This window comes from Pleurodeles waltl, chromosome 10, assembly GCF_031143425.1.
Source record: "Pleurodeles waltl isolate 20211129_DDA chromosome 10, aPleWal1.hap1.20221129, whole genome shotgun sequence".
NCBI lineage: Eukaryota > Metazoa > Chordata > Amphibia > Caudata > Salamandridae > Pleurodeles > Pleurodeles waltl.
In genome coordinates, this window is record NC_090449.1 from 74990855 (window position 1) to 75017981 (window position 27127).

Sequence of the window (27127 nt, forward strand, 5' to 3'; positions counted from 1 at the left end):
ACCATAAAGACATAAAGAAGGGGTGGTTGCTGGAGCATGACTTGTTCCTTTTCTTATCCAAGTTATATCTGTTGTTCTTAGGTTGATAATCAAACATCTACATAGTGAAGATGGAATCTGAACAAGTCCACTAGAAAAACTTTAGTATTGGAGTGGGTGAACCCTATCCCCTGTGCCTTTGTAAAAGGTGTCTCTCTGTAAATAGTTGATGCTCGTGCCCGCGTCCAGCCTATATGCTTTAAATAGGTGTGATGTCTCAAGGGATTAGGCATGTATATGAGATATTGTTGACACTCCACAGCGCCTTCTGCTTACTCTGCCCATTTGGCGCTGTGCACCTTCTTCCTCCTGCACCTGGATGAAGGCTTGATGCTTGAGGTTGTATCTCATGCAGGACGAAGTAGTCTGCAATATGTGCTTGATCTTTGGTCTCCGGAAAAAAGTGTGGCTGTCCATGTTGGCTGATTTTGTAGACTTTATGGCTAATTTGATTTGCCTGTGCATTTCTCGTTTCCTAATGTTTGTAATTTATATTTTTAAAATTTAATATTTTACCATGTGTATATGTTGGTTGAATATATATGTTCGATGGCATGTGTAGCTGCGGATACACATGCTATGCATACGTCTGCCATCTAGTGTTGGACTCGGAGTGTTTGTTACAAGTTGTTTTTCTTCGAAGAAGTGTTTTTGAGTCACGAGATCAAGTGACTCTTCCTCTTCAGCTCCATTGCGCATGTGCATCGACTCCATGTTAGATTGTTTTCTTTCCGCCATCGGGTTCTGACGTGTTTCCTTTTGCTCCAGTAGTTCGATTCGGGAAAGCTTAAAACTCTTCATTTCTCGTCTGCATTGTTTTTGATTGCGTTACACCTTTGATCGACACTTCTGTACCGTCGAAACAAACATCTCTACTCGCCCTTCGGGTGTGCGCACGCCCAACTCTGGCCTCGTCGGGCCGACCGCGTGATAGCCTCATGGATCTGACTCCATTCCGATTCTGTCCTCGGTGCCACGCTAAATTCCCTTATATAGACCAACACCTCTTCTGTAATCTCTGCCTTTCTCCCGACGATAGGGAAGAAAATTGCGAGGCCTGCAGATCCTTCTGGTTGAAAAAGCCGCTCCGAGACAGTAGAGCACGGAGACTCAAGATGGCATCAAAGAGCACCGAACATCTCGACATCGAAGAGGAAGAAATCATGCAGACCGTAGTCTCCATTCGAGGATTCGACTCCGACCAGGATTCCGAGGAGGACAGACCGGTCACGGCAGGACAGCACGTGAGTACGCCTGCCCCTGTGTCATCTAAGCCCAAACATAAGGCCTTGGGAACGCCGCTGCCGGAAGGCCATGACTCGACCTGAAAGAAAACGCTCGGTAAGCAACCCACCAGCTCGCCCCCGAAAAAGGCCACCCCTCCGAAGCCATCGGACTCGAGCCAAAGCGAGCAAACACTGCTGTTCCGAGTCGAAATCTTGAAAATCATTTTCGGAGCCAAGACCATGTTCAACCCCATCTTTTTCTATACCAAAAAAGCCAATTTCGGAGCCGAAAAAAACTATTTACACTGAGGAGCATGGACTTTCACAAGCACTTAAAGAAAGCCACAAAACTACTGAGGTGGACTCACAAATAGAAGCAATGGATGAAACGCAAGACAGGATTCATATCCGTAAAGAAACTGGCAGAATTTTAACTGCCCCTCCTCCAAAACCAAAGAGGAAATTAGCCTTTCAGGAGGAATTGGACACTACACAGCCTCCAGCTAAAGTGCCAAAAACAAAAAAGAGACCTCCACCTCCTCAATTTTCTCCTCCTCAGTCTGCTCCTCACTCTCCACATCTACATATCTCTCCTCACACCAGTCCTACACCTATGCAGTCACCATTGCACTCATTTGATTTGCTGCAGGACAATGTGGATCCATGGGATCTTTATGATCCAGACCCCAGTACAGACAATAACCCAGATTGCTATCCCTATAAGCCTTCACCACCAGAGGATAGTATAGGCTACACTCAAGTGATAGCTAGGGCGGCAACATATCACAATGTCACCATGCATACTGAGCCATTAGAGGATGATTTCTTATTTAATACACTCTCCTCCACGCATTAAACGTATCAGTCGCTTGCTATGCTCCCCGGCATACTAAAATATGCTGACCAGATATTTAGAGAGCCAGTAAAGGCAAGGATAATTACTCCTAGAGTGGAGAAAACATATAAGCCACCTCCTTCCAATCCTGTCTATATTACCCAATAACTACCTCCAGACTCAGTAGTGGTAAGCGCTGCCAGGAAGAGAGCAAGTTCACAGTCGTCAGGTGATGCACCCCTACCAGACAAAGAGAGTAGGAAGTTTGATGCTGCAGGGAAAAGGGTGGCATCTCAGGCAGCCAACCAGTTGAGAATAGCCAACACTCAGGCATTGTTGGGTATATATGACAGGGCCCACTGAAATGCAGCAGAACATGCCACGAACACATGTACACTGGGTAAGTGACATTTTATATATATATATATTTTTTTTTTATACATATTATGCATTTAACTAAGTTTTAGGAATTCAGATATAATTTGCACCTGCTTTGGGCAGAGGCCAAAATTGGTATTAATTCGTCATGTGGTTTTGGTAACCACACAGCTCATAATGTCAGTCTTTTTTTCTGATTGTAATTCTACGCAGGGTACTTCTAATTCTAGGTGTTTCTGCATACAAAAATATTTCTTGCATTTTTAAAAACAGTTTTATGCAGTTTTCTTAATTGGCATTTCCTCGTACGATTTATCCATTTGCGGAGATACATATCGGACGGAGCAAAAGTAAAACAAAAAATCCATAGAGTAATTTTACTCTGACTGGCTCTTAAGCAGAGCCTCTGTGGTGTGGGTCAGGACGTGAAAATAATATTCTGAGAAAAACATCAAAGTGAGTAACAAAATATTTGCCTAATGTTAGGAAACTGGGCGGTAATCCTCACACCGGGATTAAAAGGATAAAAAAGCTATGATTCCCAGTGAATAAGAATACAGAACTCAAAAGAAATAAAATCAATATAGTGCATTTGAGAAAACATGCGTACGCTGGAGGAGGAAGAGAGACACCGGTTTAACCAGTTTACTAAACCATCATTTATCAAATCAATCTTTTGTTCATGAAAGGCTGACATTAGCTGCAGTCTCTGTAATTTGCTGCCTGCCAGTGCTACTGTAGAAGGACTTCCCTCCCAGTGTCTCTTCTGGCTGTTTACATAACAAACCAGATGGGACAAGGGCTCTTTCCAGTTACACCGAGAGAGACAAGTGTCACTTGCTGAAGAAAATGAAGTGACAGAAGGAGCAAATCTGTACATTTTCACCCACAAAACCCAAGCTTCCTTTACTGCGCTGGGCTTATGTGATGAAATTAAATATCGACATATGTCCATCGGATGCAATGTAGTTCCGGAAGTCATAGGACAGAATCAGAGGAGATGATGTGGCAGAGACAGAAAATAAGAGAAAAATACACAGAGCAATAAAAGATGCACCAAGTGGCTTAAACATGTTTGTGGACAGCTGGAAAAAAACAAATTTTGGAAGCCTCTCAAAAACACATTTGTCTAACAGATGACATCTATGTTACTATGACACCATGCGATAAATGCAAATAAAGAAGCTAAATTAGAAGCCGTGACTCCATTATTAAAATCCTTGATGAGCATAAATTCAAGCAGGAATTAGAAAGTGATGTGAACCCATACACTAAAAACACAACCCTGCCAAAGCGAAACGTCTTGCGACGTGCAGCTGAACATTGAAGACACTTAGAAGGGGCCACAAGCCATAGGAAGTCTCCAAAAACACATGGTAGGATCATCATTGATTGAAGAAGAGGCAAAGCAGCTTTCCTCCACAGTGTGCTTGTGCAGATGTGCATTATTAACCTGTAACGAGAACTGCGGCAGGTTTTGATGGGAAAAGACGAAATTTGTTGGGTTCCACTGGGAAATTCTTTTGTGTTCCAAAGCCGAGACCTAGAGTTATTGCTTTGAGAGGCTGAAACCCTGGCAGTTCTCATGTTACCGTTCCTCAATAGTGCGTAAAGCTTGCACATCTGAGCCAAACAGTCAACAGATGTGGTGGCGAACAAGTGCATAAAGGGGGATTTTACTTAAGGAATGTGCTTATTTCCGGAATACAGAAAATTGTTATTGCGTAGACCTCCAACCCATACGGAGAACAAATAAAATGGTGAATTTCAACATTGGCAGTATTGCAGGTGTGGTGTACCTGCTGACATGCAAAGGAGACCGGTCTGCCTTGACGAGACCAGTGTTTCTCCTACTACCAGGTCAACATGGGGGCTAACCTGCTCACACTGAGCCAAAAAAACGGGCTTGTAATTCACTGGAAGAAAAAGCATCAGTTGGCACTCAGTCCCTCTGTATGCCTTTTAAAAACATGCTAGCCTTTCAGGTAAAATCCTCAGCTCAGAGAAGGGAAAGGCGGATCTAGAACGAACACTTGGATAGCGAGGGGGCAGAAATATCTTACAGGACATGCACTTCCGCTTCGAGCAGCGAAAACAAGGAGGTCCAATACTGGCCTCAGGACCCAGTATTGGCGTTACACTGCAGATCGAACTGTCCAGTGTTGGCTTTAAACTACAGCCAGAATTGCCCAGTATTGGCTTTACACTCAGGCTCAAATTACCAAGTATTGGCTTTAAACTCAGGCTCAAATTACCCAATATTGGCGTTACAGTCGGACTCAAATTACCCCGTATTGGCTTTACACTCAGGCTCAGATTATCCAATATTGGCTTTACACTCTGGCTCAAATTACCCAGTATTGGCCTTATACTCCGGCTTGAATTACCCAGTATTGGCCTTATAGTCCGGCTTGAATTACCCAGTATTGGCCTTATAGTCCGGCTTGAATTACCCAGTATTGGCTTTACACTCCAGCTCAAATTACCCAGTATTGGCCTCATAATCCGACTCGAATTAACCAATATTGGCTTTACACTCTGGCTCGAATTACTCTATTTTGGTGTTACACTCTGGCTCCAATGCAGGTCTGATCCCCGGTGAAAGTATTGGCTTTTTGGAGGAAGTGCAGCAAGAGGAGAACTGGAATCAAGCTACAGCGATATTGACAAGAAGTCCTGACAAGTATTAACACTATATGTTCCACCGATACGCCACCTTTCCCGGCTTACATCCTGGTAGGCCTCTTCAACAGGCTGACTTCCTTGCTCCGTTCAGCTCGAGGCAAAGAATCACATTAGCGCTATGTGCAGCTAAACGAGCAATGACTGCGTTATGGGGAAGCGATGTGGACCCGAACTGCACAACACGTGGCTCAACAGACTGTGGGACCCGTGGAGAATGGAGAAATTCCCAGCTAGCTTAGAGGGCAGGGACTCCCCAAGGATTTGGGGGCACCTCTTCAGTACAGCTTCGAATTCATGATTCAATTTTAGCTTTTTCATGCCCTCGTTGGCCAGGTGGTCAACACTGCACAGGCACATTGGTCCTAAATGTGTTTCTATCTCTTAGTTCAATATTGTAATATAGCAGCAGCTCACTAATATTAATGCAAATAATCTCTGCGACCGACGGCCATCTCTCATATGGGAGGTCCTGGTATGTTCTAAAAGGACCTTTTTTTATGGATGTTGCATGATGCCGCAAACCAAACATGTCTGTAATAGACTCCCACACATCACTCATAATAAATAAATTAAAGGCAAACGGTCTGAAAACAATTTGTTTAAGAATTTATCAAGTCATAAGGGCAGAACTGCATGGAGAACAGAGCTGGGTCTATCAGAGGGCCCCATGAACAGTGCTTAATTTGAGCCTGTGGTTTCTGGTGCGGGCACCAGCACTTATTTTTCTGCCTCATTCATTTACTGCGAGCAAAACACACACATGGTAAAGACGGAGGAAGAGAAAAACAAAAAAGCGTCACACTGGGAGAAAGCAGAAAGCTACATGGGTGAGCTGCAGGGGCATGGCGTGGTTGTAAATGGATTAAAGAGGCCTGAGAAGGCTTCAGGATTACGCTGCCTCAGTTTTCCGTGCTTGCATATATAATTGCAGCAGCCACGAGGGCACTGGGCCATTTTATTTAAAAACTAAGCACTGCCCATGGAAGGCTGGGACCCTGGGCCAGAGCCCACTTTGTCCATGCCTTTAAGGTCTCTGGGACGGGAAAACCATTTTGATAAAGTCTGGGGCCCATGCACAGCCTTATCTCTAGAATTTAGCGAGCCCACATGTCCTAGATATTTACGAGGGATTCGTTTCGCACAGTCCTATAGTATGAACCAGAGAGTTACGCCGGTTCCTTGACTTTATGAAGAGGAGGGTGTATCTCGAGACTAGCCCATCGATTACATCTAACACTTCATGATGCTTGGAACTTTCTTTTGCACACCCCTGAGTAACATGGTGTGAGAAGTTGGGTTTTTTCGGATTATTACACATTGCTGCTTCTACACTAATTAAGCATCTCAACCAGTTTGTGGTTGCAGGTGGATGTATGTGTAGCTGAATAACTGTTAATAAAAAAAGAAAAGTTAAACCACAAAAACAGGCTTATGATCGCAACATCTGCAAAAAAGAACAGATGATGGACGCATGCAGCACAAATCAAACATCACCCCCAGGCGCTGACCTGGGTTTAAGCTCTCAGTTTCTTCCTCACCGTGCCATTCCAGTTTGGACCCAGCCTTATGCAAATCAGTCTTCGCCCTGCTCCATATGGGAACAGTCCAGCCCATACTGACAGGCCAGGTTCTCCCTGGACCAGAAACAAGCATCCTGGGTCCGATCCCGGGGTATCACCCCTAATCAGCCAGGCTAGCTTAAGTCTGGTGGCATCTGCAGTTGTCTTGGTGCTGCATGTTCGAATCTGGGACTTCCTGCAATGCCTCCTGATGCTGCTTTTTCAGTTTTCGGTAGCTCTTAGGTCATTCTTCTAGGCAATCTAAGTAAAAGACACTTCAGTTGTCGAGTTTTGTTTGAATGATTCTTCCAGGGGGTTTGGTCCTTTCTTGGTTGCGGAGGTATTTTTGTGGCCTGGGAAGAGACATGATATAAGTAAACTGCGTTGTTTTGTCACGTGATTGCTTTGTTGCTCCAATTTAAACCCAATAAAAGGAATTCATAATTTTTATAGTTTTTAAACGTTTGTTCAAGGTAAATGGAATTACAACTGGAAGTGCTTGCAAATACAGATTCAACAATTAAAGACCATACAGAATGGCTTCAAAAATATGGACTGGTTACTAAACTCACTTCCCAGCGATTGTGGGACCTGGCAAAATAAACGCCACTTATAGCATATTACAGGTTAATTGGTAGAAATTGGATATTGCTCTCATTCCGCCATTTGTATTTGAATTTTTATAGTCCCCTTTTCTATATGGAATTATTCCGCTGCACGCCGTAGGTGTGTGGACAGGTTGTATTGGTAACACTCTTGTATACAGCTAGTCGCAGGTCTGTTTTTTTGGTGTTAAAACTTGACCAGTTTTCATCCATTCGTATTTGTTATTGGTGTTAAAGGGGCTTTCATCATGTTAGTGTATAGTGTTGGCTTCTGGGCGATTAAAAAAAATAGCGATGAGCTTTCGACATAGATTCCTAGGAGCTGTGTGCTGGCTTTATACACACATTGGTGAGTGTTTGAGGTAGTGTTAGTCCCCACTGCATGTCATGATTGTGCTGGAACCGAAAATGATGGCCTGTGTTGTCTTTAAAGTTCGAGACAGAAGTACTGTCACTGTTATTTCTCGTACTCAGTAGTTATACGAAAAGAAGAACTGTTCTCATATTTGTATTGCACTAAAATGTATATCAGGGGTGTGGAATTTATTAAAATATCTACTTGTCCAGGGGACAGGTTGCTTCTCAAATCTACTTGTCCTGTAAAAAGATCTACTTGTCCCTTTGGTGCCATGTAGTGTGGCGACAAATTATGGCAGCAATTAATAGCCTCTCTGATTATGCCAGGGCTACTACCATAGTAGGGCTTGAATACTTGGAGTTTCAATCCCTACTGTAGAAATGTCCTTATTTTGCCACCTTTCTGCAGATCTGCATACTGGGGCTGGAGGAAGCAGTAAGCAATAGTTAAAGGGCTGGAATGCCTTTGAGTCTGCAAACCTACTAACCTGCATGTTTTAAAGATTGTTACCAGCTTCTCTCTAATATTTTCCCATAATAAGAAAGGTTGGACATTTACTCCTGACAATGGCAGAATTAGAACTTCTTCCAGGGTTGGGAAGAAAGTGGCTGGAGGGAAAATGAACTTGCAAATGCTCAATAGATTTTCACATGAGCAAATCTACACATCGTATTTACCCACGCTAAAATACAGTTCACAAATATTTTATAGGGGTTCGACATATACCATGGGTGCACTTTTGTGACTTTCTTTAAGAATTTGGGGCCACAAGTAGGTAGGTTCAGATTTGTGACCTGCAAATTGCGAGTCGCAAATCCGAATGTAGGATGGTGTCCTTGACACCATCTGTGATTCGCAAGGGCTTCGCAAATGCCCACATCATGAATAATCATGAGGTGGGTCGCAATTTGCGACCCCCTCACGAATGGTGGCCTGCTGGAGACAGCAGACCACCATGTCTGTGACTGCTTTTCAATAAAGCAGGTTTTTTTGTAATGCAGCCCGTTTTCCTTAAAGGAAAACGAGATGCATAACAAAAACGAAAAATGAAACGTTTTCGTTTCATTTTTTCAGAGCAGGCAGTGGTCCACAGGACCACTGCTTGCTCTGAAAAAATGTTTACAGTGACATTCACAATGGGAAAGGGGTCCCATGGGGATCCCTTCCCTTTTGCGAAAGTGTTAGCACCCATTTGAAATGGGTGCAAACTGCGATTGGTTTGCGCCCGCGTTCGCGGTCACAAAACAATCCTACATTGCACTGCGAGTTGCAATTAGGAAGGGAACACCCCTTACTAATTGCGAGTAGCAAACCCGTTTTGTGATTCGGTAACCAGGTTACTGAATCGCAAAACTGGGTTTGTGCATCGCAATGTGCTTTTTGCACGTCGCAAACAGCGAAAGTCGCTGTTTGCGACATGCAAAAAGCTACCTACATGTGGGTCTTGGTCCCTAATTAGGTCTGGTGTTAACAAAGACATTTTGTTTTTATTAAACTTCTATCTCTCTCTCTTTCGGCTGGCTTTACTGTGAGTGATCGCATTCTGCTCTTCCAGAAGGAGCATACTGCCACACAAAGTAGTTTTGTTCAGTGTCAGGAACTACAGTGGCAATCAGTGACGTAACGAAACTGGAGGGTGCCCCTTTGCAAAGAACATGGAGGAGCCCCCTCTCCAGACTCACTCAGGGCAGGTGCTGTGCTGACGGGTCCCCCTGGAGGGCGGCTGCGGGGCCTTTGTTATGCCGCTGGTGGCAACGTGTGCTTTAAGAGTTCAAAAACTTTTTGGGGGGGTTTTGCCAATGTTTGTTACAATGTTGAGGGCCTGGTAGCTCCCACAACAATAAAGTGTTACAAAAGCCATGTCAAAACAAGACACGCATTGATGAAACTAAAAGACTTATAAAAATATGTCAGATCAGTTGGCTTTGTCAGTGTTTGTTTATTTTCATGCTTCCCATAATCGTGTTAAAAATGGTTACACTGATTTTCCATTAGAAATATTTTTGGGAAATACTAGCATGCATCAACACATTTTACTAAATGACACTTCATTTGCATATAATCTGAGAGCATTCTGGGAGCATTATACTTAGCCTCTTAGCCTAAACTTTTCAAACATGTGTGTACACGTTTTTTTTTTGTTGTACTGGAACCAACGTCAGTAGTGAAGTGTGACCTTAAAACATTTATTTACAGCACGCACCCTAATAATGAAGGCTTTCAAATAATGAACCATAAATACAAGTTCGAACAGCATTATCCTTTGGAAACACATTACCTCAACTGCAGAGAGTTCAACTCTCTGTAAACAGGCAGCCAAAGGGTTTGTGCTGCAGGGGGTTGGGCCTACTTGTCCCAAGGACAAAGTAAACATAAAAACTTGTTGCCCTTGACCCCAAACAAGATGGGCGTCGGGCGTCGGGCGATAGGAATTCCACATCCCTGGTATATGATTAAAACCTAAATCAAAGACAGAGTTCTGAACATATCACAGCAGACCTAAGTAAATGCTTGTACATGGAGGAGACAGGCCCATGGTCCTGTGAGATGCTGCTCTTAAAAGAATGACGTGGTTAGTTACGTTTTCAGTCTGATGGACCTTTGTGAGGTTACTTCTTCGGTTTGTCCCTCTACCGAACCCCTGCTGGTTGCACCCGGGCGGGTTGTGGCATCTGGCGTGTCCCTCTTGGAAGGGTTTAGACCCCGTCCCCTCGAATTCCTCATTTATGGACCCAGGGGACTTCTCATGTACCTGCATTCTCCCTCTGGGAAAGTGGTCAGCATTCACTGGGCAATGCGAGCCACTTACTAGTTTCTTCCCCTTGGGCGAATAGCAGACATTTCTTGGGACACGGCTTCAGGGCCAGCAGCTGAAAACAGAGACACATCATTTTTCCTCTTTTCCTTTGTCTTTCTGGTTTGTTGATGACTGTTGTATCTGCCTTATATTCCTATATGTAAATAAAGACATTCATGACTCGACACTGTTTATTGGGCATGAACACTGTGTTATTCTGTATCAGCGTTCCAAGCTTTCTGGTTTGTGCCTTGAGTGCTCAGTTTAGCTACCCTTGGAGAGGCAAAATGCACAAGCAGAATAACCATTACAGTAGTATCTAAAGCTGGTGGTCCCCAGTGGAAAAGGACCATACCCAGCAGAGGCAGTGTTCTATAACCACTGATTGTCCCTGGCCTACTGAACCTTCCTCACAGGGCCTAATCAACTCCCCATCCTGTTGGTAGGAGCCACAGCATTGTATTTTGTATAAGGCGAAGGAAAGAGTTTAGTGAATTGACAGGGAGAGCTCAGCCCATACAGCTAGGACTACAAACTCTCTACCTTTTGACAGGCTGCAGATAATTTCTGTTTCTTCTGATGGGAGGCTCCTTTTTGGCCTGGCCTTTTCTGAGTACACTGTTCTGCCTTATCTGCTTTGACCATGCATTCGATCAACAGAGCCTTGGATGATTTTATGTCTGTTTTGCTAAGTTCTGAGGCAAGACAGTGCTCTGGTAACTAACATTTTCATTGTCTATTGTCACATCACAGAGCAAAGTGAAGTATATCAAGCAGACAACTGAGATCTTGAAGCACCAGTACCATGGTGATATCCCCGATAATGTGGAGGAACTGGTGAAGCTGCCAGGAGTTGGACCAAAGATGGCGCACCTCATTATGGATATAGCCTGGAACCGTGTGTCTGGGATTGGTAGGTTGGTAAATGGGGGGGGGGGGTGGGGGCTTTCATCAGGGGATAAATACAATCCTCCCTTCTTTGCTGATTACATGTCTTACTCCACTTTTGGCGGACAAAGGACAAGGTTATTAAAATAGACAAAATTAAAGATGCTTCACCTGGGAGGAGCATCTCTTTCAGAGAGCGTAGTTTGGTGCGGAAACGTGCAACTTGATACCATAGAAATTCACCTGTCACAGTTAGTTATCTCAAGTCACTAACTTGTGCCCTCGTCGTGCACAGTTTTTTTGTCAAATTTTACTGCAAATATTACATTGATATTATCAGTGATGTTATCAAAGATGTCATAAGGGCCATAATTTGTGGGGTTATTAGCAGTGCATGGCGAGGGTGCGAGTTATAGTTACCTTACGGCATGAGTTATATTTACTTGAGAACTCTAACTATAACTGGTAAATTTCTGTGGTTTTGTACATTTAAAATTTGAGTCTAATTATAATGTCCCTGTAACCTTAGTTTTTTTTTTCGAAATTGAGAGCGAAAGTGAGGGAGAGATATAGTGAGTTTTGTATGGTTTGATGAATTATATACTTAGAATAAGATATTTCTGGACAAATTGAAAATAAAAATGTATTTGTTAATTAAAAAGAGACAGATCTCCTTTTAGTATAAACTTTAAAGTTTGAAATAAATTAAAATAGTGAGTAGAACCCTTAACTTTCAGTGTGAATGTCTGTGACCTAAACCATTAGACCATGAGTGACTTTTTTAATAGTCATTGCATGGAAAGACCATTGGAATGACTATCTCTTTCTTTCTCTCTCCCACCCCATTATGGAATGGAAGAGATATAGAGAGAGTGACAGGAACGCAGGAGGAGCCTCCATGCCCCTGCGGTCCTAGCTGCCTCCCCACGACCTGTGGGAGCTGGCATTGCTCCCACAAGCAGGGAGCTGCTTTTAATAGCAGCTCCCTGCTTGTGGGAGCAATTTTTTCATCTGGCTTCCCTGCACGCATATTTGCATGTATGGAAGGCAGAGAAAAACTCAGCTTTCTGCAACGGTGAGCTGTTCGACAGCTCTCTTGCAGAAACTGGACTTGGTTTGCTTATGCTTGGTGGGCGCGGTCTGCACCCACCAAGCAAAAGCAAACCGCTATGTCCCCTGGGTGGGCACCATGGGACATAGTGGTAGCTGGCCCAGTGGGGTGGCAGTCCCCAGGCGCCTCCAGTGAGTGTAGCCCCAGGGAGGTGGTAGTCCCGGCGTGTGGGGGGAGGGTCTATATTAAGATTGAATTTATGAACTGTAAGTAACAAAAGGATCTTTGTGACAAAAGCAGTAACCAACTGAGCTATCCACATAAAGTACAGGTCTGTGATCTGCATAGTACACGTTGCTTACAGGAGGCGTATTTACCCTCTGTGCTACTTCCTGATACATCAGAGCTGCCACTATATAAAAAAAATCTCTCTCCAGCAGGAACATTAATCACCAGTTACCTTGACATTATTTTTATTGCCTGAAAACTGAAGTAAAAGGGACTGGAGAGATGAGACCCCTTCCTCTGGGGCCCATTGATATAGTAAATGGGGATGGGGACACGGAGGCCCCCCTCCCGGGACCCCATCTCCTGGAGCCTGTCTGTCACAAATTAGGGTGAGGGGGACGTGCCCCCTACCCCGCCCTCCACACCCCCCAACCAAGCCAATTTGGCCTCACTCAGGTCACCCAGTGTCTTGTTTTTTTTTCTTTTCTTGAGGGATGTGGGAGGAATCCCCAATGTTCTGTGGTCCCTGCTGATGCCCCACATCCTGCAGGAGCCAGGATTGCTCCTTCACGCAGGGAACAGCAAAAAATGCTGCTCCCTGCATGCAGAATCAACCTTTTCATCTGTTTTCTTGCCTGCTTCTGAGCTGGCAGGGATACAGATGAAAAGTTCACTCCCAGCGAGCAGGAAAATGTTCCTTGCACCCACCCGCTGGAAATAGACTTACTGTTTGCTCTTGCTTGGCAGGAGCTTTAAATTGCTCCTGCCAAGTGAGAGCAAATAGAGATTTCGGAAACTGCTATGTCCTGGGGGTAGGCACCCTAAAACATAGCAGGAGTCTTGCTCTGCCCGAACCGCTGAATGGAATTATACCAAATTTGTCATGAAGACAGATCTTGGCGTGCAGATCGTGCCTTTGTTATTTGGTGTAAATCTGTTCAGTAATTTTTGAGTTATTAATGGTTAAAAAATACAGCTCTCTAGGGACATGGAGGCTCCGCAGATCCTGGAGATTTCATGCTGAGGTCTTTCTGATGGATACAACTACCTGTGGATTCCTCACCTAATGAATACTCCCATGGCGCCAGCATTCGACGGAAATCTTCTTCCTAGTCTCTGCACGTCGACGAGGACGTCACTCTAGCCCACGCGACGCCGTCTGACGTCATACAGGCAATAAGAGGTCCTCGCCGACGTGCCGACGTCAGTTCCCTTTTTTCCGTGCATTCGAAACGGTTATCTTCGAGGGAGCTACTGTTACTTTAGTGGTTACAGTGTGTTTTCTGCTGCGTATTTCTTCTCTGCGGTAACAATGTCTCAGAGAAAGTCGGGTTTCAAGCCCTGTCGAGAGTGTGGGGGCAAGATGTCCGTTATAGATCCTCACTCCGACTGCCTCTGGTGTTTGAGCTCCGACCACGACGTTGTGACTTGCGATTCATGTCAGCACATGAATCCGAAGGCCCTCAAGGAACGTGAGGCTAAACTATTCCTGGCGAAGTCGAAGAGAAAGGAAAAACATCACAAAAAGTCTTCCTCGCCAAGGTCTCATCGGCGTCATCGAGACTCCCGGCGCCGTAGAGATTCACGCCGTCATTCAAGCAAGGAGACTCGTTCGAGGTCGCCTTCGGCTCGGCGTCGGAGGACTTGGGAGGTCAGTCCCACGGTCACGCCGCATCCATCGACGCCGTTGCCCTCTCCGGCGTCACCGACTTCGCCTGGACAAGCGTCTGTGGTTGAGGTGATGCAGCCTCTTGTGATGTCTCCGGTGTCGCGGACGTCGAGGCTGGCGTTGGGGTCGTCTTCGATCCAGGCACCTCAGTATCCGGCTTTTCCAGCCCCTGGAGCCGATAGTACCGCATTTCTGAATGCGATGTATACCATCTTTCAGCAGATGGCTCCAGGAGGTGCTCCGGCTGGTCCTTCGGGGCCTTTGGCTGTTTCATTGGGTGATCCTGCGCCTCTTCGGCCGGCACCCTTTATGCCCTTTCTCCCTTTTGGGAATGTGGGCTCGGCGCCGGTGTCGGCGCCGGTGGCCGCTCCGGTGGCTTCAGAGGGATTGGCTCCGGAGGTTTCCATCCCGTCGACGTCGGGATTTCGTCCTGTGACTCCGGTGGGTCCATCGGCTCCAAGATCTCTTTGTCCTGCTCCTTCATCGGCGCCGAAGCTGCCTGTGGCGTCGGATGCGGCGTCGGATGCTTCTGGAGATCGGCGCCGATCTTCGACTTCGGCAGAGGCCATGTCGACTCCGCGTATTGAGCAGAGACTACATTCAAGGAGGCGTGCTCTCCGTCTTTTGGAAGAGCAAGAGTACCAGCGAGTCCTGGAGAAAGGAGAGGTTGAGGACTCTGGTGATGGACTGCATGGTCTGGATACGGCCAGTGGGTTGGATACTTCCCCTGAGTGGGACCTTTCATCTCCAGGGGAGTATACGGAGGAGGCTGCTACCTTTCACGCGGTGGTGAGGAAGGCGGCTAACTTTCTGGACCTGCCTTTGCCGGTGGCAGAGGCGAAGCAGAATTTATTGACGGAGGTGCTGCATCCGGCCTCTGCTGCAGCGGAGCCTCTCTTGCCGTTTAATGAGGCTTTGCTTGATCCGGTGTTGGAGGTGTGGAAGAAGCCTGTATCTTCCTCGGCAGTTCATAGGGCTGTGGCCAGGAGATATCGGGCTGCACCATCTGACCCTGGTTTTCTTTCAAGATACCCTACGCCGGAGAGCTTGGTGGTGCAAGCCTCCTGTTCATCAAAATCAGCACCTGGATCTTTCCCGACGGTACCAGGAGACAGGGACTCCAAAAAACTGGATGCGCAATCCAAGAAAATATTTTCTTCTTGCAGTTTGGCGTTGAAGGCCACCAACGCAACTTGCATTCTGGGGAGATATATCCATGCTCTTATGGATGATATTTCATCTTCTTTTACGGAGCTTCCCCAGGGACTCTTGGATGTTGTCTCAGGCGCCCAGGCTGCCGCAACCCAGATTATCCAGTCTGGGCTGGACACGACCGACTCGGTGGCTAGGGCGATGGGCACGGCTGTGGTGGCAAGGAGACAGGCCTGGCTCCGTAATTCAGGGTTTTCTGCGGATGTACAGTCGACCCTATTAGACCTCCCGTTTGATGGGGACAAACTGTTTGGAGCAAAGGCAGATTCGGCCTTGGAGCGATTTAAAGAGAGCAGGGCCACAGCCAAATCGTTAGGGCTGCAAGCTCCTTCTTCCTCTGCCTCTTCCAGGTTTTTCAGGAGGTTTCGTGGATTTGGGCGTGGCTCTTCCTCCTCTTCCTTTCGGGGGAGGTTCCAGCAACCCGCCTCTTCTCACCCCTATAGATCATTTAGAGGGAGAGGTAGGGTCCGCACCAGAGGAGCCTCTCAACAGCACTCTGCCTCTTCCTCGTCCTCTGGAGGGGTGCAGCAGGGAAAGCAGCCTTAGGCTTCCACCATTTCCCACTCACTCCTCTCCTGTGGGGGGAAGATTACGGCATTTTCTCCACAAGTGGGAGACTATTACAACGGACACTTGGGTTATCAGTATTGTGGAGAAAGGCTACACCCTTCCCTTTCTGGAGTTTCCGCCCCCCCCTCCCGCCCCACCCATCTTATTGTTCAGAAGAACACCTCCTGTTGCTAGAACAGGAGGTTCAAGTCCTCCTTTCAAAGGGTGCGGTGGAGTTGGTTCCAGAGCAGGAAAGGGGTCGAGGTTGTTACTCAAGGTACTTCCTGATTCCCAAGAAAGATGGTCGGTTGAGACCGATCCTGGATCTGAGGATCTTGAATTGGTTCCTCAATCAGGAAAAGTTCAAGATGCTGACCCTAGCACAGGTGCTTTTGCCGTTGAACAAAGAAGATTGGATGGTGTCCGTCGACTTGCAGGATGCTTATTTTCATATCCGGATACTCAAGTCGCACAGGAAGTATCTCCGGTTTGTGGTAGGGTCGCAGCACTATCAGTTTGCGGTCCTCCCGTTTGGTCTTACTTCAGCACCTCGAGTCTTCACGAAGGTGATGTCAGTGGTTGCGGCAGAGCTCAGAAGGGAGGGGATAGCAGTATTCCCTTACTTGGACGACTGGTTGATCAAAGCCAAGTCCCCGGAGCTTGTGTCGTATCATCTGCAGTCAACAACCCAGTTGTTGTTCGACCTGGGCTTTTCGGTGAACGTGCCCAAATCTCACCTGGAGCCCTCTCAGCGCCTCCTGTTCATAGGGGCAGTACTGGATACAACATTGAATCGAGCCTTTCCTCCGCCTCAGCGGGTTCAAGATATTCAGGAATTGGTTCCAATGTTTCGAAATGGAGCGGTAGTTCCAGTCCTCAAGGTCCTTCGTCTGCTCGGTCTGTTTGCCTCCTGCATACTGTTGGTCATGCATGCTCGCTGGCACATGAGGGCTCTTCAGTGGTGCCTCCGAAGGCAGTGGTCTCAACACAAGGGAGATCTAGAAGGTGCGGTCAAGATCTCCAGAGATGCTGCTGTGGACTTGAAGTGGTGGATTGCGAGCAACAATCTTTCACAAGGAAAGCAGTTTGCGCAGTCGCCACCAGTGGCCACGGTCATAACGGATGCTTCCACTCTAGGGTGGGGAGCTCATCTGGGGGATCTGGAGATCAAAGGACTTTGGTCTCCAGAGGAACAGATGTTTCATATCAATCTGTTAGAGTTACGGGCTGTACGTCTGGCTCTCAAGGCCTTCCTCCCATCCCTTCGTGGTCAGTCGGTACAGGTCCTGACGGACAATACTACCACGATGTGGTACATAAACAAACAGGGAGGAGTAGGGTCGTACCTTCTCTGCAGAGAAGCTCTTCGACTATGGTCCTGGGCAAAGGCCCATCAGATTTGCTTGGTAGCAAATCATTTGGCCGGGGTCTTGAATGTACGTGCGGACAGTCTCAGTCGCCAATTCTCAGCCGACCACGAGTGGCGTCTCCATCCAGATCAAGTCCGTTTAATCTTCCAGATGTGGGGGTTTCCTCGGATAGACCTGTTTGCCACTCGGGAGAACGCGCATTGTCCGTTATTCTGCAGCCTCCAGTATCCGGTGCAGGGAGCATTGGGGGACGCGTTTCTGATAACCTGGTGCGACCAGTTGCTTTACGCGTTTCCCCCCATACCCTTGATTCCTCGAGTGTTGAGGAAGATTCGCCAAGACCGGGCCCAAGTCATCTTAATAGCTCCGGATTGGCCAAGGAGGGTGTGGTACTCCGACCTTCTCCAACTCTCACTGTGCCCTCCGCTCCGTCTCCCTCTCAGGGCAGACCTCCTCTCGCAGTCGCAGGGGCAGGTTTTACACCCCAACCTCCAGAGTGTACACCTACATGCCTGGAGATTGAACGGGGCAACCTGAGTTCTTTCTCTCTCCCGCCTGATGTAGTGGATGTTATATTAGCGGCCAGGCGACACTCCACTAAATCTATCTACGCTAATAGGTGGTCTAAATTTGTTATGTGGTGTGGGGAGAGACAGATTGATCCCTTACATGCTCATCTGTCGGACGTCTTGTCTTTTGCTCTGTCTCTAGCGCAGAAGGGTTGTGCAGTGGCTACCATTAAGGGTTATTTGTCGGCTTTGTCAGCCTTCATTTGTCTTCCAGATCACCATTGTTATTTAAATCCCCTATTGTTCTCAGATTCTTGAAAGGTCTTCTAAATAAATATCCTCCAAAACCATTCGTTATGGGATTTGTCCTTGGTCCTCACTTTCCTTATGGGGTCCCCTTTTGAGCCTATGCATTCTTGCCCCTTAAGGTATTTGGTTATTAAAACAGTCTTCCTGGTGGCTATAACATCTGCAAGGAGAGTGAGTGAGTTGCAGGCCTTATCGGTAAAACCCCCTTATAGAACTTTTTATGGGGATAAGGTGGTGTTGAGGACCAAGGCTGCTTTCCTCCCGAAGGTTGTTTCACCCTTCCATTTGGCCCAGACAATTACTTTGTCCACGTTCTATCCTCCGCCTCATCCTTCAAAGGAGGAAGAGAGACTACATCGCTTGGACCCAAAGAGGGCGTTAAGCTTCTTCATTGATAGAACGAAGTATTCCAGGCTGGAGGATCAGCTGTTCATCGGATACGTGGGCAAGAGGAGAGGAAAGGCAGTCCACAAGAGAACACTCTCCAGGTGGGTTGTTCTTTGCATTAAAATCTGTTACTCTTTGGCAAAGAAGGATCCTCCTGATGGCATTAGAGCTCATTCCACCAGAGCTAAGTCGGCCACTTCGGCCTTGGCCAGAGGTGTTCCTGTGGTCGACATCTGCAAGGCCGCAACTTGGTCGTCCCTTCACACTTTTGCGAAACATTACTGTTTGGACTCTGAGGTCAGAAGGGACGGCCATTTTGCACGGTCAGTGCTGCAGGATTTCTTGGTTTGACCATTTCGACACCCACCACCGGGAGTGGTACTGCTTTGGGACTCTATTAATTAGGTGAGGAATCCACAGGTAGTTGTATCCATCAGAAGAACGAGTTACTTACCTTCGGTAACGACTTTTCTGGTGGATACATTAGCTACCTGTGGATTCCTCACGGTCCCACCCGCCTCCCCGTTGCCTTTCTGGTCTTACCAAGTAATCCTCGAGTGCGCTCCTCTTGGTCTTCAAGATTGCAATAGATGATGTATATATGGATACTTGTATATATTTATATGTATATATATATGTATGTATCTTTGTGTATATACATGATTTGCATATATTTGTTGGTTTAAAAAAAAAAAAAAGTTATATTAAATCTACAACCATTTTATTGCAATGTTGTGTATTTTACAATGTTATGGGATGTTGCCTTGCTCTTTCATTGCATTGGGTTGTTGTTCTCATGCACGTAAAAAATGTTGGTACTGACGTCGGCACATCAGCGAGGACCTCTTATTTGCCTGTATGACGTCAGACGGCGTCGCGTGGGCTAGAGTGACGTCCTCGTCGACGTGCAGAGACTAGGAAGAAGATTTCCATCAAATGCTGGCGCCATGGGAGTATTCATTAGGTGAGGAATCCACAGGTAGCTAATGTATCCACCAGAAAAGTCGTTACCGAAGGTAAGTAACTCGTTCGATTGGCTGGTAACACTTCAACCAGGAAGTTTACGCAGCCATTTTGGGACTCAGCCTTAACGAAGGTCCCAAAAAAAAAAAATGATAAAAAAATAGAAAAGGGGGAAGGGTAGGAATACCCTGAACCCCTATTCTTGGTGCTGGGCTTCTCCTAGGAGCCACCAGAGCAAAAAACTTTTGTTTAATCTTTTTAATTTTCGCTTAAAATCAAGGAGGAATCGCAAATCTGGAGAAAATAATAATTTTTTGAAAAATGCGGGAGCCTGCTCTTATGTGTGTTTTTTTTTTTTTTTTTTTAAACCCCCGGATGGGTCAGGTCATGGGTCATGCAGAATCTTTTTAAAAAGGAGGGGTTGCATGGGCACCCCTTTTTGGCCCCTATGAGCCCCCGGGACCACCACCACTAACCTGCAGCATCAGTAGTAATATAGAGGGGGGCCATGCGGACGCCCTTCCTGCTGCAGTTTGATGACTCTGGGACCACCACCTCCCCAGGGCTATATTTCCATTTGGGCTGGGTGCTGCACGGACTCCTGGGGCCATCTCCTCCCTGTGGCAAGTAATATATTCATAACTGGAAGGGGAGGCCCTATACCAGGCCATAATTGGGCCTGGGGGCATGCGGCCCCCCTTCAGGAGTCAGCAGTTTGCCTTTACTTGGCAGGAGCTGTGTCCTTTGGATTTGTAAATGAAAAATACATAGGTATATTTATTTATGTGACGGTTCCCTGTACAGTACCAATTTTCATTATCATAATGACAGTTCCCCAAACGACTCTGCAGAGCTTATCATTGTCAGGGCTACTAGAATTATACAGAATGGAGGGCCACGTTATGTTGCAATTTGTTACTCATTTACACAGCACAAATTTCAAGTTATGCAACACATATTCAGGCAGTCTTATTTTCATCCATTTTATCTAGCGGCTGCATTGATTGTGAAATCTGCAGTTAATGCAAGTTATGTGCCAAATATATCCAATGGCTTTCATAATTATCCTGTTTTTTTATCAACATTTTATTTGTGGAAAGATGAACTTGAACATTCTAATTCCAGTCTGTGTCCATATCTGTACTACGAATAAAACAGCTTTAGAAAGGTAAATACCCCAAAATAAACATGCAATATAAAAAAATATTTTAAAAATACATGCCTGGTAATATGCTCCTATATTGCCTCCTCTCTCTTCATGTAACGTATACAAATAACTCAACCTTTGGCTTCTTGGTTTATGACATACATACCCCTTGGTGGCAAATTAGACCATATTTCAAAATGTGCATTATGTATACTCTGTTTTTTGTTTGTCCACAGAGAAAACATTTGTCTCAGTGGCGACTTCTCTTTCCTTTAGTCCCTAATTTTGGGGGTGCTCCCAGTCCATTTCCACCATGGAATGCTCTTGACAGGAGTAAATCTCGAACTGTTACCAGGATGATAATGGGTTAGAAACAAGTATACAGATACCTGCAAACTCAGACATTTGTATTTGCTCCTTGACTTTCCAGGCCTTCCACACCCAGGAAGTACCACTACCATGGAGTATGATTTACATGTGCAGAGTTATACCATCACAGAGTAACAAGTCCGTAAGTCCCTTAATTCAAGTTTTGTGAATTCCGATCTGGACTTGTATGTATTAATTAGAAATTACTTGTGCAAATGGCTTAAACAGTCTGTACCGTCTGCAGTCATGCTTCTATACTTCTTACATGCCTCTACCCAACGATGGACTTTTATATTCCCCCATTCATCTGATCTCAAATTCTAAAAGAATATCATCTCTCCAATGATCCTTTCTTCTGATAATTAACTATGGTCGTTTTTTGTTGAAAAATGATTTTCCTGCTGTGGACTTCCAAAGAATTTCTGTGGTCTTATGCATCCAACCAGATTGTTCAAGTGTGATTCACATTTTAAGGTCTGAGGTTTTAACTTTTTAAAGTTTTTAATAAAGCTTTTGTCTGCAATGGTGCCAGAAGGATCTGTATTTAAGCGGACATGGTCTGTGCAGCATGAAAGTTTTAATTGAGTGAAAATTAAGATTTAGCCAAGTCTGAAACTTTGGAGAAAGCCTGAGTAGACCATTATTACTTTGTGCACCTTGTGTACTATTGGCACAACATTTTTAGGTCTCGCCTGTTAGAGCAAATGCTTTATCACTTGCAAGAGATATTGTTTACCACAAGGGGCTTGGAGCTCGCACACTGCTTACCATTCGTTGGCTTTGTTGTCACTCTTTTTTGCTGCCCCCTATCTAACCAGTGCATGTTGGCTTGACTTCCTCTTCTTTCATGTGGAGCCTAAACCAACTACTGATTGATTTAGCTTGATTAGTGTCCTACCTCTATCCATCCGCTGCTCAAACTGTGATTCAACAGGAACTATTTTCTTTTGCAAAGCACTGTGACGTGGCCAGCAATGACTGCACCTGTTAGACCTGGCATCCTTTGGGGGGTCTTACCCAGACGTAAAACCTTTACCTCCTGTTGGTTGGTTGTTTTTTTGTTTTGTTTTTGGGCCGTAAGACTCTGAGCACTTTACCACTGCTAATCAGTGTTAAAGTGCACATGCTTCTCCCCTAAAACATGGTAACGTTGGTGTACCCACAATTGACATATTTAATTTACCTGTACGTCCCTTGTAGAGTGCTGTATCACATACCCAGGGCTTCTAAATTAAATGCTACTAGTGGCCTGCAACACTGATTGTGCCACCCACTTATGTAGCTCTGTAAACATGTCTCAGGCCTGCCACTGCAGAGCCTATGTGTGCAGTCCCACTGCTACCCCGACTTGGCATTTATAACCTTTTGCCAAGCCTTACAACTCCCCTTTTCTTACATATGAGTCACCCCTAAGGGAGATTCTAGGTAGCCGATAGGGCAGGGTGCCATGTAAGCAAAAACAGGGCATGTACCTGTAAGCTTTTCATATCCTACTCCTAAAGTCACTTTTTTATTACTGTGAGTCCTCCGCCCCTCTCATAGGCCTGCATTGGGAATTCCTTGTAATATCTTTAAGCTGTAATACCTCATCTGAGAGGAGTAGCTGCATCATGTTTAGTATCATTGGAATGGTGATAATAAAGCCTCTTTACTGGTAAAGTTAGATTTATTATTACTATTTTAGAAATGCCACTTTTACAAAGTGGGCATTTCTCTAAACTCTCAGCCCTGCGTGCCTACAGTCTATCTCCAATACACATCTTGCTTGGGCTAGGTGACAGCAACACTTGTACATTCCCTTCACACAGCCACCACATATGATGCTGAGCTACATATGCATTAATCTGCATAATGATGGGTCTTCCTTGGGAGGAGATTTGGAAGGGCTCACACTTACATTTCAAAGGGTGGTGACTGGAGGCCACACAAAGGGACTGATTACCTCCCACTAGCAGTCTGGAGCCAAGGCTGACCTGAAAGGGGGACTTGTGCACTTCACAAGAACTCTTTTGTAGTCAGCCTCCACATCAAAGGTACTTGTCAGTATAAGTACTGGGTCTCTTGACCCACTCAGGTAGTACCCCTCTGGACCAAGAAGAAACTCTGCTAGAGTAAAGCCTGGTGTGCCAGAAGGATCGCCACTTTGCTGTGTTTGAGTGTTCCCAAGAACTGCTGCCAGGCTTTGCTGAGCTGCCCCTCTGCCTGCTGACCTCTGCCCGGCATAACAACCTCCCAAGCAACACCAGAGTGTCTCCAGGGCCTTCATTGCATACCCTGTTTCTCCAAGTGCTGTGTTCCGTGAAGTTTGACCAGCCGTCATCAGGGACCGTGGAGACTCGCACCCCAATCGGCGTAATCGCCTGATTCGCTACTGATTTCCCCACCCAAAGAACTGTCGCTCTCTGCGGTAATCCCTTTGCCAGTGCGGCCCCACTCCCAGTGACGAGGTTGCCGGAGTAACCTTGACAAGATCACCCCCCCAGCCTGTAGGACCGATAGCAACGCTGAACCTGGTGTCTGCCACCCGGGGTCTTCAAGATTGACAAGGCGGCCAAGCAACTACAACCAAGTCCACCGCCGTGCCCCCAAGCCTGCATGTGATACGGAGTAAAGTCACTCCCACCGGTGGAAGTATTCTCAAGGCTTGTACTGGCCCGGCGACATGGTGCTCTTGGGCTGTCTTCATCAAAGCAGCCGCCCCTGTGTGCAGCTTGGAGCTTCCGCCCCTCGGCAGCAACACCTGCGGCTTACCCGGTGTGGTGAGTCTGGGATTGGGCTTGCCTGATGGAGCCCTTCCACCATCCTTTCCTCCCGACAGAACTCGCCCGCACCAGCACTTCTTCCCGTGGTGCCAGGAGGCGAACAAGCCTCACCAGAGACCCCATTCCCTGGCCGCTCAATTGATGAGAACGCGACCAGAGGATTTACCGTAATTACCTGGAGCAATGCGCATCCCCATTGCCCAAGCCTCATAAATGTGCTGAACGAACTCTGGCACTGACAACGTTACAAAGCTACATATTTTTGGTACTGATAGTTGGATGATTGTCACTTTAATCTTATTGAAGTCCATAAATTGATCTATGTTTTTTCTAACACTGTGTGGCGTCCTTTTTGTGGTGGTTACTTTGGGTAACTGCATGTGGCGATTGCCTCTCAAGCCTGACTGCGCTGCGCCAAGCTACCAGAGTGTGAGCACAGGTTAATTTAGGGTGCGTATCTGACTTACCCTGACTAGGGTTGTGTGTTCTGCTTGTCTTGGGTATATCCCCTAGCCAACCAGAAGACCCATTTCTAACAGCATAGCAGAGCTTTCCATTGTAACGCCCCTTCCGCCCCGTTGCTTGTTTAGGATACATTGTCTGCACTTTAATGCACCGTTAATGACGAATCACTCCGGATGGAATGTGTTAGTTTCTCAGTTCGGTTTAAAGCTAGTTTTTCACATGAAATCTTCTGAATTCAGTTGATTTAAGAATTTCATTTACATTGTACACTAGTTGATTTTATTTTGCGGATCAATTTGCTCAAAGTTGTCCCTTTTCTGGTATGTAGGGTTGAGATTTCATTGCACATTTGTCATACAGAACTATTGTCTCTAATTTGCTGAGGGCCCTGGTCGGGTCGCTTTAATTCCGCACTCATGGAGTTAGCAAAACTGAGGATCTAGTTGACTTCGGGAGTGAGGTATTAACCGGTATTAGGGTTTGAACTCTGTGTAATATTGAATTCCAGGGAGTGTTGGGGTTGGAATTACTGATTAAACTCTGCAGTGTCCCCTGGGGCCTTTGACTGCCTTTAGCTACCTACATCTCCATGGAAAACATAAGGGGCCTGCAGTGTTTCTGCAGGATGTGTCATTCTCAACCGACTATTAACCCTGAATTCAGCCCAACCACGAATGCCAGGTCATTTGTAATGAGGTTCTTAGGGTGTTTTTTGTTTCTGTTTCGGTCCTTGCCTGAAGTTGACTAGCCTCTTTCTGCTATTGGCTTGAGACTTTGTCAGTCACATCTTAGCTCAGCCCAGAGGATTCATTCTCTCACCTGTGCTGTTGGGTGTGACTTTCTGCCTCCAGTGAGGTGATGTGCATGAGAGGCGGTTGCACAACTATAGGTCCCTGAGATGGCTCCTCGATGTCTCTTCCAGTCCCCGTTTTTGTGTCAGCAACTGCTTCCTCCCTCTCTGTCCTCCCTCCTACTTCTGTCACATTCAATGGGGTATTCGCCTGTCCGCCTCGCACTCACGTTCATCATTCCACTCTATATCAGTCCTTGTTACCATTGACTGTCTTTGCCTCCTGGTGGCTCGGCGTTTGGGAGGGTGGTGAAGGGGGGGCAGACATTGAAGCTTTGGTTTGTTACCACCGAATTTTCCTTTCTGATAGTAAGAAAAGGCAGTATGTAATGAAGGCTGCCCTACCTTCATTGCCACTCTCTGTGGAATAGAGCCTTTCATAGTAATCAATAATTTCGTTCTATGTGACTGTCTCCTCTCGCATGGAAACCACCCAAGCCAGACTTGGATGAAGGCAATGGAGCCTTCCATATAGACCATCTGTTGTTTGTTACAAATGCCTGTCTTTAATGTGTTAATGCTTTGTTTTTATGTGTTAGAATTTTAAACACCGACCTTTTTGCTTTGACCAGTGCTTGTTTACTTAATAGAGGCGTCCTCCATATACTCAAGCACCTTCGAACCCTTCCTCATCCGCCCTCTTTTCCTCCTTTCCCTATCCCCTCTTCAACAATTTTGCTTTTTACTTAAAAAATGCTTTCAAACTATTTACTATTCTGTTTACTTTTTGTTCACTTATTTTCCGAATCACTTGGTTAGAAGGAGATGTGTTTTGATTTGGAGGGGAAAAAGTTGTTTCCTCCAGAGAGCAATGACTTTATGAAGTGGATGGTATTTGACGGCGGTTTCCTGGTTCCCTTTGGAAAGTATGTAGCTGTGGAGATTAGATTTCTGGCGGTCGGGTTGCGGTGGGTGTGTTGCTGTCTCCAGCCCTGTGTTGCCACACAGCATCCTGCTGGAACCGCCGCAAGCCCTTGAACCGCGGCCAAAGTGGAGCTCATTTAAATACAAATTGTAGGAGAAAGTATGACGAGAAAAGGCAGCTGATATAAGGGTTTTTCAACAACTGGAGGCTTAACTCTCGCCGGTTGCAGCAGGAGGAGGTGGAGTCCTGTGGTTCAGTTCCTTGTCTGGCATCCCATTGCCTTCATTGGTTTTAGGACCATCACTGCCACAAATTGTGAATATGTGACGTAAAATAACCCGTAGATGATACTGTGCGACCTTTGGTATCTTCTCACTCTATAGCCCTTCACCAGCATCACACTCACATCATGTTTTCTGTGTCCTGGCTCCAGCAAAGTTCGAAACAACATATTCTGTACTGGTCCTGGTGAAATAAAAATGTTATCTGTAAACTGTGTTACTACTCCTTAGGTCTAGGTGTGCTCTATATTAAATACAAAGCAACAAAAAGCATTTCAGAAATTGCAGGGGGATCAGCAATTGATCACACGCCTATGAATATTAACCTCACAGAAGATAGGAATGCAGGGAAGGTCTTGGAACACGTCTGTATAAATTCATGGCTCGGTTGTTATAATTCAATGTCCGAACACCACCCCAGTGCTTAATTTGTAAATAAAAACATGCCGGTGCCCAAAGCCCTCCTTTTAAACATGAGACTGCTGCAATTAAATGTGCGAACATGAAATACCGAGGCAGGGTAATCCTGATGCCATCTTGGGCGCTTTATTCAATTTACATCCTCTCCCTGCCCCTTCAACTGACTCTTACAGCTTTCTGCATTTGAGACGCTTTTTCATTGTTCTCTACCTCTCTTTCCCATTTGTCTTGCGCTCACAGTAAACGCTTTATGCAGAAGAATAAGTGCTGCCCTCAAAAATAAGTACCGGTGCTCCGCACCAGAAACAGTGAACACAGATTAAGCACTGCACCACCCCTTACTTTCCTTCC

General features: G+C 46.0%; 1 protein-coding gene across 1 annotated transcript in view; it reads left to right on the forward strand.

Moving 5' to 3' along the window:
- The window catches only part of NTHL1 (nth like DNA glycosylase 1), a 114829-nt gene that overhangs the window by 69896 nt on the left and 17806 nt on the right, over positions 1 to 27127 (forward strand). The window contains exon 4 of the mRNA XM_069209753.1: positions 11236 to 11395. Coding sequence (XP_069065854.1) covers positions 11236 to 11395 — 160 coding nt within the window. The remainder of the gene's footprint in view (positions 1 to 11235; positions 11396 to 27127) is intronic.